Here is a 15,351-nt window from a genome sequence, read left to right as displayed (position 1 = left end):
AGTACAAGCTGGATCTGTTGTAAGCTCCTTTGGTAGGAACCTGTCTTTTCCCCCACTCCTGTGATTCTGCCAAATGCCATTGCAACAGAACAACAGGAGAGTGAGATGGAATGGGTACGTGGAGTCAAGAGTGAGTGACAGGTGGGGAGTGTTAGTTGAGTAGGACAGTTAAGAGAGATAGTGGAGAAAGTGAGTTAGAGGAGTCAGTGGAAAAGGACCAGAGAATAAAATGCTGGTGATCAAGATGGCTAGTGGAAAGGGCAGTCAGATACGTTGGGTCATTTCATTTCATTATTTCCTGTTCTTTATTAAATGATTGCACGTTCTGGTTGTTATGTTCCCTAAATAAATACAAAAGTTGGTTCAAATACTTGATGTATTCTGGTCTAGGTGGATTCTAGGTTAAAACATATCTCATGTTTTGGCTTTTATCTGCAAAAATTAAGCATCTTTCAGGAGAGTCCTGCTGCTCAGTATAATTCGGTATAGATCAGTAGGTGGTGGCAGATGTTTACCTTGAATAGGTAAATAGGCAGCAGCTCCCCAGTTTCAATCCCTGGCATATCCAGGTAGGTCTAGGAAAAAATTCTGCCTGATACTCTGGAGAGCTGCTGCCAGTCAGTGTTGACAATACAGGGTTAGATAGACCAATGATCTGAGTCAGTATAAGGTAGCTTCCTATGGACTCTGCAGACAAGCTAGGCTACTAGACACCTAGTTACTTTAATGTGTCCAGTGGCCTCTAAGGGGCAGGGCCTGTGCCAGACCCCAGGGACATCACAGCATGAATGCTGTTGGCACTGTATAAACAAACATAAACACCTCAGTCTATTCTATAGGTTTTAAATATTCTAGCTCGGGTGCTTAAAACTCTGTTTCTTTCACTCCTCTCCCATTAACAAGGGTTCTCCCGTGATGTCAAGTGCCTTGATGGCTAGCATGCCAAATCTGACTGGTGGTTGTCTATTGAATAATAAAGCTACCCTGAGTTTCCTCAATGCTTGGGATGCAGGGAGTAGAAAAAAGGGAAAATTGCTCTCCCGCCCCCTCTCTGGCAAGCGGGTGAGCTATCCTCCTCTGTCAAGTAAGTTTAGGAAGGAAGGAAGCAGGGAAATTGTGTGTTCATTCTGTGATTTAGAAGGAATACCAGGGATTTAGAATAGCATAATGCCAGAAAAAAGCAGCTACCTCTTTCCTCTCCCCGGAGCACAGCCCATGGTGGACACTGAGCTGGTGTCAGCTGGAGTGGGCTGGTTCACAGAGGGGTGGGGTGGGGCAGAGATGGCCTGATAGCTCAGAGCAGCTGCAGGGCTGTCTGTGCGGAGTGAACGAGTGAAGCTCTATTCTCTTTCTGTCTGCCTAGCTGTCAAGTCACAACCCATTCTCTCTGATTTGCATCCATCTCATTCCCATCGGGCAGAATTTGCTGCTGCTGCTGCTGCCTCCTCCTCCACCACCACCACCACCTCTTCTACCCATGTAATTAGTGTTCTCTGTGCAGTCTTGGGGCTTTTCCCTTTCTGTTTCTGCCTGCTGTAGGAAGAGGAACGTGGTATTCCAAGGCCAGTTGCTGTGTACTCTTGAGTGTATGTACGCACAGATATCTGGCATGCCTGGACTTGGAAATCAACATTTTGCCCAGTGATACATGAGACGAAAGACTTGAGAGAGAGCAACTTTTTGAACGGGGGCAGAACAAAATACGAGCAAGCAGGCTTCCTGCTGAAGTTCAGAGAACAGTCAAGGAGGAAGCTGTGTTTTACTGTCCAAAGAGTCTGGATGGAAACGAACCGACCTGGCACCAGGATTTGAAATCCTGCTTGAAAGTCTTTTTATTAATACATCCCAGTTTGATCCGATCTGCCAGTTCTTTCACTTTCAGCTTCCCCAGGAATTTTCTCACTTGAGAGTGGAATGGTTGAAGAAGGTACAAACCGGGGGGATCGGGCTTCCTGTGGTGGCGGGCCACGGAGATCCCCACGCCCTCCAGCCCCGCCGCATGGTGGCATCTCGGTTGTGGGCAAAGCAGTGTGGAGCGTGGCACGAGCAGGGAAAGGCTGGCATTTTGAGCGAGCTGTTGGAGTGGACTGCAGTTTGCCTGAACCCCGTTGCATCTGGTTGACAAGTGTGCGGAATGATAACGCTGAATGGTGGGAGAGGCGGTGGCGCCGGGCTGGAGCAGTGGTGGCCCGGCAGAAGTGCCGTGCACGACCCAAGATGGACAGGAATCTCACGGTGAGAGTGGCATAATGTGTGTGTGTGTGTGTGTGTGTGTGTGTGCATTCACTATCAACACACTCTGGAGAGAGGCTTTGAGTAAGTCGTTCCTTCTCTGCCTCGGTTCCCCAATCTGTAAAATAGGAATAGTTGTGATCTGCCTTATGGTGTAATGGTTGAGAGAGTGATTAAAAGGAAGCATTTACAATGCTTTATTATGTAGGTATTACTGACAGTGGTGGTGTGTATGTTTTCCTTGCCTTCCAGGGGATAATTTGAGCCAGGGCTTAACCCAGTCTCTGTACCAGGGGTCACACTTAGGACGTGAGAAGTAAAAATGGATGGCTTGTGCATGTGTTTCGAGCATGTATTTTCCTCACCAACATGTAATCACAGCCAGCCCCCATACATATGAAATTTGAGATGGGGCTAGAGATTGTGGTTTCAGGTCAAAGTATGCAACTTCTAGACAGAATAAATTATTATTGTTTGTTGTTGTTGTTGTTAAGATTTATATACTGCTGACTATATTTAAAAATATCTGGCAGCACCTCATTTTAGAAATTAAGGAGTCTGTCCTCATGGGCAACCTTCCTGAATTTCCCTGGGGCACATATATGAACTGAAAAGAACAGCCCTGATTGTATTGTTAATTTTTGTGTGTGTGTGAGCCATTGGCTAATATCTAACAAATGGCCTATGTGTGAACACTCATCAACACACATGTGGATGCTGAGTGGCAGAATCAGGGCACTGTTGTGTGAAGTGGGTGAATAAGCTGCTGATTAGCCTGGGTTTCAGGAGGGCAAATACTGTGCAAGGAATTAATCATAGGCTTAGCAGCTTGCCCTTCGGGTAACTTGCTCCACAGCCTCTGGGGTAACTTGCTCACAGCCTCAGTTTCCATGATACGTAACATGGGAATACTTAACATAGCAACACTCTAATGACAGCCTCCCTTCCTGGGTGCTTCCTTGATTAGATAAAGATTGTGCCGCAGTTTGTCAATTATGAGATACTGAATTTTGCTTTCTGAGCCTGTAGGGTTAGAAAGTTGGATTTGAACCTGGGAAATTTGACTTCAGATGCTTCCTCAGCCATTGAGTTGTAGCCTGCCCTAAATCTGAGAGAGAGAGAGATTTATTTTACTTTTATTCTTATGTATTGCATTTGTATTCCATCCTTCCTCCAAGGAGACTAGGGATAGCTTACAAAGCGGGGTGGAGGTGGGGGTGCTTTATCCTGTTTAATCCTCACAATCTCCCTGTGAGGTAGTATTGGCAGAGAGGTAGTGACTGGCCCAAGGTTGCTTGGTGAACTTCATAGTGGGAATTTGTCCCTCGGTCAAGGGCTAAATGCACCCTGCATTTTAAAGAACACTAGAGTTCTGTGCCCAGGCAACTGGGCTTATGATCTAAGAAAAGCTGAATCCTGCAACCTGTATACATGATGTGAATAGAGAAAATTTGCGTAACTTCTGTTGTGTATACGTTATTCAGCAGGGTATCCTACACAGTTTTATTTCACTTCTGTTAGTCTTGGAAAGGGGGCAAGAAGCCGTGCAGTGCACAGAGGCCCCACTCACGACCACTGGCAATCTTAATTCAGCCACTCCTCTGGCTTCTGAGATTTCTGCAGGCATTTGCCCAGCCATGAGGGCTGCTCTAGAAAGAAAGAAAGAAAGAAAAGAAAGAAAGAAAGAAAGAAAGAAAGAAAGAAAAGCAAGCAAGCTGAGATACCCAGGTAGCTAAATTCTGTGCTTTTTCTTCATGTAATTGTGGCATGCATACAGCACTGCCCACGTCTTCTCCAGGTGCAATGCTCTAGCCACTATACTTTAGAAAATATATGATTTTCTCCCTCCCAGTCAAAGGCTAGGATTGACACTGTGTCATTAAGTTGAGTCTTTTAACTTAAAATATTGTATTTGTAATACTGGGTGTACGTATCTGTTTATTTACTTATTTACTTACTACCTTTCTACCAAAGCACACAAGGCAGGAGTGGGCATCGTTGGGCATCTGCCAAGACCCACCCCCCAGTAGGGGGCCCATTGCCAATCCGAGGAGCTCCATGATCCTGCTACTTCTCCTTGCTATCGCTGCCTGTTCACCTGCCCTTGCCAAGCAAGTGAGCAGTGACAAGAGCAAAGAGAATGGAGCGGGAGCCTCTACTCACCTTGCCCTCTAGGCTCTCAAGCCCAGGGCTTCGAAACCCATTGTCCTGCAGAAGTTGTTGGACTCCAACTCCCATCACCCCAACCATTCAGTATGCAGGGTGGGGCTGATGGGAGAGGGAGTCCATCAACCTTTAGAGGGCCAGAGGTTTTCCACCACTGCTATAGGCGGTGGTGTGGATTGAGCCCAGAGGACATGGCAGCAGCAGTGAGCTGGGGCTATTCAAGGAAGGGGGCCCCTGATGACATCTTGCCCAAGCCCTCCCCACTCAAGCCTGGAGCTGACACTGATCCCAGGTGCGTTTGACTCTCTCCTCCTTCTCCTTAGGTGATGCAAATAGATAAAGTGCATTTCCTAAATTTCTTTTTAAGAGCCTAATAGATCAGGCTCAATAAAACATCATTCCTAATTAAGAGCTTTTTAACCTTGGCTAGCAAATGCCAGTCCAGTGGGAGAAGGCTTATGAAAAGCTCCTGATATCAAGCATTTGCAGGTCACCATTGAAAGTATTTTTGTACTGATAGGGCATCTTCTAAGAATTCCTCTCTGTGGGTCCTTTCTGTTTAAAAATGGCAGTGGATGGAAGAATCAAGAGGGAGCTCTTGGAAGAAGTGGTGTCGTCAGAGTAGGACTTTGGGAGAGAGGTCTAGGGCCCACTCAGTGGAATGAGCAGGAAGGCCCCCCAAACACAGCAGGGCTGGCCTACCACATTTTGAAATAAGTGAAGTAACACATTACCATCTAGAGCAGGGGTGGGCTTGTAGCCCTCCAGATGTTTTGGTCTACAGGTCTCATCAGCCCTAGCTAACATAGGCAATGGTGGGGGAAGATGGGAGTTATACACCAAAGCATCAGGAGGGCCACAAGTTGCCCACCCCAATCTAAAAAGAGTGGCCCCATAAGACCACTAAGTCGAAAATTACCTAGCTGCACCTTTGCTTAGAAGATTTAAGAAATCCTACGGGATGGAGAGGAAAGCTGTCTTGAGGTTTGCTTTTTATAATGTATTCTGCTTCCATGATGTATATTTTCAAATAATGGGGCAGGGGACGATGCAGAGGGAAGGGGTTACATAGGGTAATATTAGAATGGAATGGGAATTTAGTTGATTGCTTCTCTCCCGAAGCAATGAGGTCTGCACACTTATTTTTTCTTTTAAAATGAAAACTGAGCTTTGTAGAATGCCAAAATTGTCTCATGGTTGTAAATACTCATAGGCAAGTAAAATTTGCTTCCAGGACAGTTTTACAGTGGTTGGTTCTCTCCTCCTCCTCCCTACCTTACGCCAGAAAATACTAACACATCTGTTGGTCAGGTGGGCTAGTAATTTTACGGGATTTCCTTTTTTTTGTGAAGTGGGTTATTTTTTTGCATCCTAAATCAGTTTTCTAAGTTGATACCAGATGTTGTAGGAAAAGGCAATTTAAAAGTGCATGTGGTAGTCCAGTCTTGGGGCCTTGCAAAGAAATCTGAGGACATGCTGGAGAAGGCTAGACTCAAGAATAATTGATTTTTTAAAAACCCATGCTTCTAAAGTGTGTGCATTGACTACTACAGAACATGTGGGCTCTGTATATTAAAGGCAGTGGGTGTTGATTGTTATACAGCGCCATCTATGTACATACTGCTATGTTATATAGCACTTCACAAGGAATGAGAGGGCAGGCCCTGCACCAATGGCCTTACAATTTAGAGGCAGGGGTAAAAGAAGAGAATGATATCAATGTACTAACAGCACAATCCAATGCATATTTAGACAGAAAAAAGTCCTACAACTCCCAGCATTCTCCAGCCAGCTGGCTGAGGAATGCTGGGAGTTGTAGGACTTTTTTCTGTCTAAACTTGCATAGGATTGTGCCATAAGTGTCCTATAAATTGCCTTATTCAGGAATTCCTCACAAGAGCTTTTATGGTGGGCACAATTTAGTTTGACCCATGGTTGATGTGTGGATAACAGGGCTCTTCTCTGGATCATGCAAAGTAGTCACAAACTTTGACTTCCTATCATGGTCATTTCCTTCATTAATGAGTAATCACAGCGCCACCCCAATATCATCTGAAGGGAGGAGGAGGAGATCCCAAGTTGCTCCTAGGCAGCTTCTTCCCATTTTTGCAGAGGGGGATCACTGAGGCCCAAGGTGTTCTCTTGTTGTTGTTTATAAAGTATCTAAATGTGCTAGCTGCTGTACAAATATTAAAAACAACACCGGCCCTGCCTAAAGTCTTCCAGTCATAAGATGGTGCAAGTTCACCCCATGAATTCATGGCTAAGCAGAACTCAGCCCAAGAAGGCAGGCACTAGGCTAGGGGTTGGGAACCTCTTTTCTGTTGAGGGATGCCTTCCCATGGGGAATAATCTGTCAGGGGCTGTATGCTGGCAGTGGACAGGGCCAGAGCCTGTGTGTGGCACAGACCAAAGTGTGTTGAGCAACTCACTTCTCTGCTTCTCTCTCTCTCTCTGGTTTGTTTTAACCATAGTGTAACTGGTGTTTTACCATGCAGTAATACACTTTGGATCGTGCTTGTACATTAACAGTGCTGGGCTTGGTCACCTGCCCCATCATTGCAGGCTTTTAGGAAGGCCCTGAAAACTTACTACTTTACTCTCTGTGTTGTAGGTTTTGTTTTATGCTGGTGTTTGTTGTCTGTTTTAGAATGGTTGCTGCTGTTTTTACTGTTTTTATTACCACATCGATGTAAGTTTTCTTGTTGCATGTCACCTTGGGAGGGCTCCTGGGTCCTGCCATGAAAGGTGGCCCAGAACTGTTTTAAATAAAATAAGATAAATAATTTTTTCAATCACGAAAATAAAGTCTTTGGGGTAACTAACCACAAAACCTGTGTTCATTGAAACAAAAGCAAAAATATATTAGGAGTTTTTGTAAGAGTTATTTTACAAATATAGGTAACATACAGTACTGTTCACATGTGGTCTATGTACCAGGAGTGGGAAACATAGGAAGGTGTCTTATGCCAAGTAAGACCATTGGTTCATCTTGCCCAGAGTTGTCAGCACCAACTGGCATCAGCTTTCCAGGATCTCAGGCCATGGTCTTTCCCATCAGCTGCTCCTTGATCCTTTTAAATGGAAATCTCAGGGATTGAACCCAGGACCCTCTGTGTGCAATGCATGTGCTCTATGACTGTGCTGTGGTCCCTCCCCCCCAAATACATTCCCCACTTTTCCTTCACTAGGAGGGTCATGTTGTGTGTAGGCAGATAAGATATTCCAGAAATCTCCTTGGTGCTGCTTTTTGGGAAAGCAAGGTTTTTGATATTAAACTTTTTTTTAATTGTGATTTTTTAAAATTGTGATTTTAATAAAGAGAACAAGTTGTCTTTCTCTCTGTGGTCGACAGGGACAATCTGAGAAGGCTCCCCTCTTTGCTAATGTTCATGTGAACAGCTATTTCAGGAGTTGGGGTGTGCATACTCCTTTTAAACAAGGAGTCTTTTATTCCATCTCTTTCTATAGAGTAGAAATGTGGGTAGTTTGTGATTTGCGAGAGGCAACATCACATTCATGGCCACTGTTAACCCCCCCCCCCAAAAAAAACATGTAACCACATTTTACATCGATACAGAGCTGTTAACATAAGTTGCCCATAGGTTGCTTGTAGGGCGACGGTCACTGTGACATGGGTGTGATGACTGGAGCCACATATCCTCTGCACTGGGTACACTTTCAACAATGTGGAGTTGACGATCATTACTCAAACAGGCATTACTCAAAGTCCTTTCATATTTAGGAAGCGCTTCAAAGGATCGTTTTGAGCGGTCAAGCAGGAAAGCGTCACAAAATGTTTTCCCTCTAATACCGTGTGTGCAGGCAGGCAGGCAGGCAGGCAGGGTAGGAGAAATATTTCTGTGCTTTCAACTTCCATTCGCTTATTTGGGCTGGGATACATACCGTGGGGAGTTGTGACAAATCTGACATGCTTCACATCTTAGGTTTTTAGCATGTATCTGAATCATACGTGCTGCAAATGTAATGCTTGGTGCAGCCTTATAAATACCCCCCGCCCAAAAGTTGTTGTTGTTGTTCAGTCGTTCAGTAGTGTCCGACTCTTCGTGACCCCTGGACCATAGCACGCCAGGCCTTCCTGTCCTGCGCTCTCTCCCGGAGCGTGCTCAAGTCCATATTCATTGCATCTGTGATGCTATCCAGCCATCTCATCCTCTGCCGTCCCCTTCTCCTGTTGCCTTCGATCTTTCCCAGCATCAGGGTCTTTTCCAGGGAGTTTTCTCTCTTTGCATTAGGTGGCCAAAATATTTGAGCTTCAGCTTCAGTATCTGTCCTTCCAATGAGCACTCAGGGTTGATTGCCTTTAGGATGGACTGATTTGACCTCCTTGCAGTCCAGGGGCTGGGGCTGGCAGAGGAGAGATGGAAAACTATATGTCCTCCTCTAGCAGGCCATGGCTTTCTGTGCAGGCTGTGGAGGAGGGGGCATCCCTCCTCTACCAGCCACTTGGTTTCTGTGCTGGGTGCAGAGGAGGCACGGAGTGCTCCGTTCCTCCTCTTCCAGACCGCTCGCTCACCTGCATAGAATTCCTTGTGGCTTATGGCTGTTGGATGAGGGCTTAAATATAAGACTAGTTTGATGCACTAAAAGTATGCCATTGTCATTGGGTTTGCACATCAGGAAACTTCTTGGTTGAGCCTCCCTCCAACATATTGGGAAATGAGTGTATGTTTAACCCGTGTAACATGTGACTGTACCAGCTTAGGCTGGTATACCAACTACACCCTTATCTGGATGGAGATAACCTAGCTACAGTTATCCATGCTCTGATAACCTCTCGTCTGGATTACTGCAATGCATTGTATGTGGGGCTGCCTTTGAAAACGGTCTGGAAACTTCAGCTAGTCCAAAATAAGGCAGCAAGATTGTTAACAGGGACTGGCCAACAAAGATCACATTACGCCAGTACTTTTCAAGCTGCACTGGCTGCCAGTCCATTTCCAGGTCCAAGTCAAAGTGCTGGTATTAACATTCAGAGTCCTAAATGGCTTGGGGCCAGGTTATCTGAAGGGTCACCTCCTCCCATATGTGTCTGCCCAAACCCTAAGATCATCCTCAGTGGTCCTTTTCCATGAGCTCCTGCCAAAAAAATTAGGTGGGTGGCTACCAGGAGGAGAGCCTTTTCTGCTGTGGCACCCTGGCTGTGGAATGAGGTCCTGAGAGAGGTTTGCCTGGCACCTATGTTGTACTTCTTTTGGCACCAGGTGAAGATCTTTTTATTCTCTCAGTATTTTAGCATTTTAGCATCCTAGTCTTTTGGTTTTGGTGTTTTGAATCTATATTTTAAATATCTGCATTGCTGCTAGGTTTTATTCTGGTTGTACTGTTATATTGTATGACCTTGGGGGAGCTGGGGGCGGCGATGGCCGACAGGAAGCTCTGGCGTGGGCTGGTCCATGAAGTCACAAAAAGTTGGAAGCGACTGACCGAATAAGCAACAACAACAAACTGTTATATTGTGGTTTTAAGCTTTTATATTTATATTGTTTTATGTTGCGCTCTGTGGTTTTAATTTTTGTGAACCGCCCAGAGGGCTTTGGCTATTAGGTGGTATAGAAATGAAATAAATAAATAAAATCTTTTGGGAGCTCTCTCTGCCATGTCCCCATGTCAAACATGTGTTTAAAAATCATCAGTCACTCTTCTTTTGCTCCCCCTTTCTTTGTTGTCAGATTTTAGATTGGGGCAGAGATCTATTCTTTTTGGTTATGTTATTCCTGGAAGGGGCAGTATGCACTGTTGCTGTCACACACATCGATACTACTAATTATTATTACCATTAGTATCTACAATATAGATGTGCAGTAAAAACCTAATTATGAAATGGTGCTCAGTTTTAGGGGTGATATTGGAAGGAGGGGAGCATATGTGGACACAGAAATCCTTTGCACTCTGCACTGCATCTCTACTTCCTCTGCAAATCTTTTGTTTCCTGTTGTCCAGAGATTCTGCCATTCAGTATGAATGAATGAACAAGAGGCCGCCCATGCAAAAAAGTTTTAATCTGCGTGCTTGGCTTGCAGCGCATCCGCTGTCCCTTTCTGAGGGCCGCCTGGTCGGTTGACAATAGGAAGCAAACTGCAGAGCAGACAAAATGCACATGGAGAATGACCTTGGGGCCAGGAACAGAAATGGGACATTGGGAGGCAGGCGCAGGGAGGGTTAGATTGTTCACGTTCTTTGAGCCCAAGGATCTGCCAGTCCAGGACCAAGAGAGTGAGTCAGTGCAGGCAGTGTTCCCAGAGAACCAGGTCAGGAGAGCTCATTTGCAACTGGGTGTCATTTGGGGAAGGTGAGAGTGTATTAAAGTGCACATACAGGTCAGGCCACTTGGATCTCACTCACTTGAGATTTTGCGCCAAGTGACCTGGCCCAGTGCAATCATTTGCAATATAGAGACATAGGTTTTTGAATTAATAATACCATATGTCTCTTAGGGTCATTATTTTGTTCCTGTTCCTTCCTGACAACCCTTCAAGATGTGTTGCCTTTCTTCCCCATCCCGCTGCCTTTTCTCTCTCAGTATTCCTCTTTTCGCTCCATCACTTGGCACAAATTCAGGGCTTGGAAAAAATATCCAATCCTTAAGTGCTGAAAAGCGAACATCTAGGAATCAGCATCCACTGTTTAAATGCCTGCCATGGTTGAGGATGGAGAGGTAGGGTGCTTCCAGGCAAGACTTTTATTCTGCCATCGCCCTGCCCCAAACAGAAAATTTTATAGGGGTTCTAGATGATGTCATCTTCCCTTTATAATCTCCTGTGTTTTCCCACCACTTCTTCTGTCTTAATTCCTATTCATTAAGAAGGATAAGGTGGAATAGCTGCACAGTGCCTTTAGATTATTCCTAGGAGTTCTCTGTCTGGAAGTACCTGAAGTCTGAATTCTGAGGTGCCAGTCTTGCAGTTTTCAGGCACTTGGAATTTTGCACCTGCTTTCAGTTTCCTTTGTCACCTTGTCCTACTCCTGTCTTCATGCCTTCCTGTGCCTGGAACAGCCACCCTGTTCCTGTTTCTCAACCCTGTTCCCACTCCTCATCATCAGCAAAGCCGTCCTTGAACCCTCTGAGCCTCACCTTCCTTCATTTTCATTGCTGTATGACTCATCCCTGTATCTCCATCACTTGTATCAGTCCGTAGTCCAGCTTTCCTGGGACATGGGTCCCTCCAGATGCTTTGGATTACAACTCCCACAATCCCTGATGTGTTGGCAGGGTCTGATGGCCATTGTAGGCCAAAGCATCTGGAGGGATCCAGTTTGGGGTGCTGCCCAACCTCTCCTTTTCACCATCTTGGCTTGTGCATTTCTGTCTCTATGCCCCTCTGAAGAGGAACAGTGTCACTAGAATGCTAGTATCAGCAAAGGGCTGCAGTCCGTAGCAGTCCCCAGCAGGATTTGGTTTGCAGTTGGCTGGTGCCTTGGAGCAGATCTCCAAGCAGGTCAGCCTGCGGGCAGGGGTCAGGCATAAGCCAGGATCTGAGCCGAAGGGAAGCTGACACCAAGGTGCAGGAAGGCAGCAGACAGAAGGGCTGAAGGACACTGGCATGGCAGACCAGAAAGGGGGCAGTTAGGTACGGAGGTAGAGGAGGATGAGCCAAGGGACACCTGGAACAAGGCTGCTGAGCTACACAAGAAAGGTCAGGGGCAGTCGAAGACCCACGCCTGGCTGGAAGGATGTATTGGCCAGGAGGCAGCAGTGAGCTGCCTCAAAGGCATTGGGGCCATGGTGGGGCCCCAGAAGAACAGTGCTGTCCTGTCTTAGCTTTTCCTGTTGAGCAGCTCACCATTAGGAAGCTTCTGATTAGAATGCCATCTCACCCATGCAGTTTGGATCAGGGTTATCAGCCTTAGTCTTCCCATTTTGACGGCGACAATAATTTGAAACAACAACAGCAAATCAGAGGACTATGGCTGACACCCTGATCCAGAGCTGCATAATCCTGGCTGTAAACTCCTGTGTCATTGGGTGAAACCTCCCTCTGCCTGTGGAGCTCCAGTGTGTTCTTTCTGCAGCCTATGCTTCTTGCAAATGTGGGCGCTCCCTTTTCTTATTTTTCTTCTGTTGTTTTTGACCAGCTGTTATTTCTTTATTCCTTTGCACCTGAGCTGCAGCCATCAGGGAGCTCCAGGAGCTGATGTCAGAGTTATTTTCTGCCCCTGAAAACAAAGATGCTTCAGGAAGGGTTTGTACAGAGCTCTTTTTGAACCCTGCCAGGAGCCGATGGGGACTCAAGAGTTCCTTGAAACCACACAGAAAAGTGAGGACATTCTGAGACTAGTCAGGCCCCCCTATGGTGGCGGCTACTGTCTCTTGACTTGATGGACCCCAGTTCCAGTCCCGTAAGTGTCGCCAGAAACCTGGGCCCAAGTCCTGCTTTTGTCCACTTCTTATTCCGATAGATTTGGGTGACCTGTGAAGAAGCGCGTTTTCCATATAAGAAGTTGCCTCCTAAGGTACCGAAGCTGTTTTGATGGCATACATCGGCCTGCTACCCATTCCCATGGGGCGTGGCTTTCGTACGGCTTTAAGACGCAGGTGTGAGTAACCAGGGGCAGAACAACATTCTGTTGTCCCAGGCAGGTGCAATGTGCTGAAGTGTGACCAGGATGTACTACAGTGCTGCAGGTGATTCCAGGGTGCAACTCCTGGTTTGTGCACAGTGAAGTTGCACACAAGGAAAAATCAGGGCTCCAGCATGCTCAGTGCAGGGAATCCTGGGCAGACACCTCTTAAATTGCATACTTCTTCATTGGCAGTTCGTGCATGGAAGTTAGCCTCGCAGTCTCATCTTAGATGTCAAAGGGATCATGTGCCTCTTGGATTGCACACTATGCCCTTGTCCCTTGGGTCTTGTTCTCACTTGAAATGGTAAATCAACCTGCCTCTGGGCTGTACAATTTCAGGCTACAAGTGCGGGGCTCATATGATCAAATGCTCTGCTATACACATGTATGCACAGAAAATGCCCCAAACATAGAAAAGTAGCATGTCAGGAGTACGCTGAGTTAGAACCCTTTTCTACCCTGACATGGTGATTTTCTATGTGCAGGGATTTTCATTTTATTTTTTCCGTGGAGGAAACATTCTATCATCTGATTGCTGGCTAAAGTGGTTTGGTCCAGACAGAGGACTAGACCTCAGTCACCTTGCATAAGGGGATGAATATTCCCCAAGGGTCCATCTGAAATCTGGAGATGATAAAGCTGTCTCTGCTCATGCCAGTGTGGGATTAGAGTACTGTGGGAAGCTACCTTCACCAGCAATGACATGCATAGCTTTGGGATAAGTCACTCTCTGTCTAAGCCTCAGTTTCCCACATCTGTAAAATGGGAGCAATAATGTATGCTTTGTTTTATTTATTAAAACATCTATATGTCCTTCAGTTTGACGTGCTCTCAGGGTAGTTCACAAGAATCCAGTATCAGAATAAAATTAAATGTCACCTCAGAGGGCCATTGTCATATCACTGAGATAAGGGCCAGAAAGTATCTTCTAGAAGTTATTGATAATGAAAGTATAGAAATTATAATAAGATTTCTTCAATTCTGTTTGCTGCATTAAGGGTGTAGAGGTGTGTGAGGCAGATGAGTACTGGGAGTTCTGGATTCTAACTTTGGCTTTCTCCATGATTCATTATGTGACACAGGGAAAATCATACACACCTGTACACCCTTCCTTAGTGTCCTCATCAGGCAGTTCAACTGAATAATTTTGTATGGATGCCAGTTAGCTTAATTCATCAAGGTTAAATTCAAATTTGAGTTCAGTTTGTATGCATTTAGGGCAGAAGTGGGCAACTTCAGCTAGTATGGGGGCGAATTCCCACTCCCACCTGCCATGGGTCGCATTCCCCCTGCTGCACTGTTGAAAGGGTGGGAAAGGGTGGGGGAGTTAAAAAAGAAGCTAAATTTGTCCATTCTAAGCTTTCATAGCTGCCACAGATACTTAGAATGGACAAATTTAGCTTGTTTTCGAGCTAAATTTGTCCATTTTGCATAGGAGTTTTACAGTGACTTTCTTCTTTTTTTTCTTTTTTTTAAGAGGCATCACAGGGGCTGCACTGTGGGGGGGGGAGTGGCATGCCCACCCCTAATTTAAGGACTCTGGACTGAGGCCTGGCGCCACCCCTTTAAGTCCATTCTTTAGACTTGCCAAAAGGAAACTCCTGAAGAGGCCATTTCTTGTTGGTTGATGACCATCAAGTATACGGAAGGCAAATGTTACAGATTTTCTGGAAAGCACTTATGGGAAAAGCATGCATGTATACAGATGCATATAGTCATGTGTCTATTTTGTGATGTGTACATGTGCTAGGAAGCCCCAATTTGCCATTACTTCCCAGTGAAATACATGCATATTTGATTGTCCTCATGCAACAGCCTCCACTGTATTTCCCCCCTTACATGGAAGCGTTTGTGACGTAGCAAATTCACAATGTTTGAAAGTGGCCCTGAGACTAGTGTGCATTACTATAGACTGATTATTATTAAAAACATATGGTTTAGTAGGCTGCTCTCTACTTCATGAGAGCTCTAGAGCTTGCTCCTTTCCTCACTCCTGCCCAGCACTGCTAAAATGTGTGGCCAGGCCTGAAAAGTGGCACAGCCCACCCCAAACATAGGAGAAAGAACAGGATGCATCAGACCACACCACTCTAGGTAGCATTTGTGTTTTTTTTTTCAGGATGGGTGGTGTCACTTGCAGGGAGTTCTTCACTTAAGAATTCATTCAAAAATGGATTACATATGTGTGTGCGTGTGCATGTACAGTTCACTGTACCACCTCATTCTGGTTTCATGTTTAGATCAGGCCCATGTTAGGTATTATCATCTGGATAATAGAGGAGAGCTTCGAGATAGCTGGGAGGTGATAGTTGAGCCGAGTGGATGGCTCAGATGTGATGGAATGGAGATGGGGGCAACCTGGAGTGA

General features: G+C 45.7%; 1 protein-coding gene across 1 annotated transcript in view; it reads left to right on the top strand.

Annotated features, from left to right (window-relative positions):
• The first annotated feature begins 1,686 nt into the window (after window positions 1–1,686).
• ARHGAP23 (Rho GTPase activating protein 23) overlaps window positions 1,687–15,351 on the top strand; it is a 129,224-nt gene continuing 115,559 nt past the window's right edge. Inside the window, exon 1 of the mRNA XM_084804720.1 lies at window positions 1,687–2,235. Within this exon, the coding sequence (XP_084660846.1) occupies window positions 1,915–2,235 (321 nt within the window). The 5' untranslated portion in view covers window positions 1,687–1,914. The remainder of the gene's footprint in view (window positions 2,236–15,351) is intronic.

This window comes from Heloderma suspectum, chromosome 6, assembly GCF_057233095.1.
Source record: "Heloderma suspectum isolate Gila_16-S chromosome 6, 16-S_ref, whole genome shotgun sequence".
NCBI lineage: Eukaryota > Metazoa > Chordata > Lepidosauria > Squamata > Helodermatidae > Heloderma > Heloderma suspectum.
Note: the sequence above shows the minus strand (reverse complement) of the source record. Positions and strands in the feature narration are given on the sequence as shown.